This window comes from Pygoscelis adeliae, unplaced genomic scaffold, assembly GCF_000699105.1.
Source record: "Pygoscelis adeliae isolate BGI_AS28 unplaced genomic scaffold, ASM69910v1 Scaffold114, whole genome shotgun sequence".
NCBI classification, from domain to species: domain Eukaryota; kingdom Metazoa; phylum Chordata; class Aves; order Sphenisciformes; family Spheniscidae; genus Pygoscelis; species Pygoscelis adeliae.
The window spans coordinates 1,182,325-1,185,387 of NW_008824587.1; the positions used below are offsets into that span (position 1 = coordinate 1,182,325).

The window sequence follows — 3,063 nt, forward strand, 5'->3', positions numbered from 1 at the left end:
CATGCCAGCAACTCCCAACGGGGTGAGCGCGCTGCAACGTTCCAAGATGCAAGACTCCTGTTTCTTAATTAATACATGGATCGCCCTAGCGCCTAGGTGTCTCAGAGCGCGCTGTACTTCGCTAGGATCTGAACACACACAGGCCGCCCGGCGGATGAAGCTCCTGCCCCCTCAACGCTGTTTCATCACCCTGAACTTACGTTACCAACAGGAAAACCTGACTACTTTCCTGCCGCTCTGATCCACGCTTATAATGCAATATGTATAACATTACTATGAACGCTTCAGATGAGTGAAGTAAGCTCGTTAATACTCATTAATACGTGCAAGGCCCTCGCTGAACAGTTGGCCGATCAAGGACCACGAGCCTGGACATGCGTGGCTGAAAGAACTGGGTTTGTTCAGCCCGGAGACACAAAGGTGAAGAGGGATTTTACCGCTTTCTATAGCTCGCTAATGAGGGCGTAGAGAACGGAGAGACAGGCTCTCCTCCGAAGCGCCCAGTGCTTGGAAAGGTGGTAATGGGTGCAAGCTGAAACACAGGGAATTTCAGTTAGGCGTTGGGGTTTTTTCATTATGGGATCGGTCAAATACCAGAACAGGGGTCCAAAGAGGTTGTGGGACCTCCATCCTCAGAGGAATTCAAGACAAGACCCTGAGCATCCTCCTCTCAACAAGGGGGTTGGACTAGAAACCTCCGGAAGTCTCTTCCAACCTGAATTATTCTTTGATTGCAAGCTTAAAACCGTAGGAAAGCAGACACTTCACTGTACTTCAAGCTAATGGACCTCGAGAGAAGTTAAACTTTCATACAGGCAGAGGAAGTAAGCCCTAACAAAGCATAGTATCATCACCTCACTGCCTGATTCATCTCCACCTGAGTGTTATATGCTGGTAAACACCTACATTTTTCATTTATTAAATTATTTTTTCTTCTAACAGCTTAACACCCAATTAATTAACAGTAGCATTAATAAGCACCTCAATATCTGTCAAGTAACTCTACGACAACTTTCTAGGTGCTCTACTTATCTCCAACAAGCTTCACAAATATTAATTTTGCCTTCACGCCCATCCTCCCCCTCACCAACAAGGAAGTTGCACAACCCCAACGCCGGGGAGCCGCTCGCCAACTCATCGCCCCAAGTGGGATTCCGGAGCGCAGGGGCCGACGCTCCCACAGGGCAGCTCACGCTGTAACCCACAAGCACAGAAGACTTTCAGCCCTGATGTGAGGGGCACAGAAGCGAAACTCTGGAAGGTGGCAAGGGAAAGAAAAAAGCAGCACGTGACTGCAGTAAGAGCTACGATCTGACCCTCCTGCAGGGTCGTTTTGCCTTTGCAAACTCACACAGGGTCGGGGCACACCTCCTCAGGTGGTATCAATCGCCTCTTCTGCTCAGCTGCTCTGCCATGGGATGCACCTCCACCAGCTCTGCAACCACCTGCTGCCACGCGACACCTGGGCCGGGCCAGGCCAGGAGATGTGGCTAAAGCCTCCAGCTGCAGCTGCGTCTCCCAAAGCACACGGACAGAGAATTGCTGGCTCCCTTCTCGGCAGAGAACAAAACAGGGCGCCTGACACTGCTGAAGCACTGGGACTTGCCTAAAAGTCAGCAAACCAAGTACCAGGAAAAATATCCACGCTCCATCTCTTAAAACATTAGCTCGATCAAAGGCAAAACTGCGCAAGACAGAGACACGCAACAGGGAAAGACCAATGCCCGAGTTTATTTTAAACACAGAAACTTCCCACTGAAATCAGGGAATAAAGGTTAAGAGTCTCTCTTGCCATCAGCGGAACGACACAAATCCCATTCATCAGGTCTGTCCCTTGCCGCCAGTCTCTGGGGGGGCTTCCCCGCTTTCTCCCTCCGTGGGCTGACCTTGAGACCCGGTATCTGCCGAGCTTTCCAGAAGCAGCTCCAAGGCTTCCTCGCCAGCCACACGTCTCACCTTCTCCCCTTTGGCTGCCAGGATTTCCTCAATATTCCTTAAGAGTGATTTGAAAACCAACAGTGACACAACAGCAAAGGCTGGACCTAAGAGTCAAGCGCAGGCTCGCTCTCTCACGCTTTGCTCTCAGGATTAACACTACGCAGCGCATCACACGTGAGCGTTACCGCGGTATTTCTCCACAAGGAGTCTGGGAAGCAGCTAAAACCACCCAAACCTTCTGGGGCTATTTTCATCCATTAGGATCAATAATTCAGCAATTACAGCTAAACAGAAATTTTTAAAGGTATCTCGGGGACTTAGAAGTCCCTGAAATTCAGCAGCAGATGGGCCTACGCGTTTGAAACGCTTAGCCAGGGAAACCTCGCAGTGATTGATAAAGCCTGAGGGAGAACAGAAGAACCCCACGCGCAGTAATTCACCTGCTGGCACCAGCAAGGATGCCTGTGTACCACACAGCTTCTGCTGCAGCTTTACACCATTTATTTGGATCCTAGGCAGCGATGGTCAAATTACAGGAGATTATAAAGCTCAGTTTGTGTGCTTTAAGAAACTGGATGAAACAGAATTATACCCAGCAAAACCTCTGGTTTTCTCTGAACCGCGTTCTAAAAGCATCAAAGAAATAACGTCTCCGCTCAGGAGGATCCAGTTACAACTCGGCAGCCCTTTCCCGGGCTACACAAGAGCGCTGCCTGCACGCCTACCTCTTTCCTTCCAGATCTGAAAACCACCCCAGGTTATCCGCTATGACATGGTGGTTCCCGCAGCCGGGACACTTCACTATCACCACCCCGTTATGGTAGGCCAACTTGGAAATCGTTTTTGCTGATCGGGTCTGGCAGACCTACAAAGCAAACAGAACGGGTTTTCTGACCACGGTAACTGCAGCTTCCGGACCTTTTAAGAGAAAAACATTTTATTCGCCGGATTAAAAGCTTCCTTTCCCCCCTCTCTCATCCCTAGCTACTGCGAGGCGGCTTGATCGCGTTGCCATGCCGCGTAGCTTTGCACCAACGTGCTCCACGGACCGGACCCTCGGCGGAGGCCCACCCGCCGCCGCCCGGAGAGGGGACTTTTCTCTGGGAGGAGCCGCTTACCTCAGCC

The 3,063-nt window shown here is 50.8% G+C and overlaps 1 protein-coding gene across 1 annotated transcript; it reads right to left on the reverse strand.

Annotated features, from left to right (window-relative positions):
* Positions 1-1,711: 1,711 nt before the first annotated feature.
* DNLZ (DNL-type zinc finger) lies at positions 1,712-2,953 on the reverse strand. The gene is made up of 3 exons (XM_009322142.1): positions 2,927-2,953; positions 2,664-2,803; positions 1,712-1,993 (listed from the first exon to the last, which is right to left on the reverse strand). Exons 1-3 carry the CDS (start codon positions 2,951-2,953, stop codon positions 1,822-1,824), a joined length of 339 nt encoding a protein of 112 aa, XP_009320417.1. The 3' UTR covers positions 1,712-1,821.
* Positions 2,954-3,063: the final 110 nt, after the last annotated feature.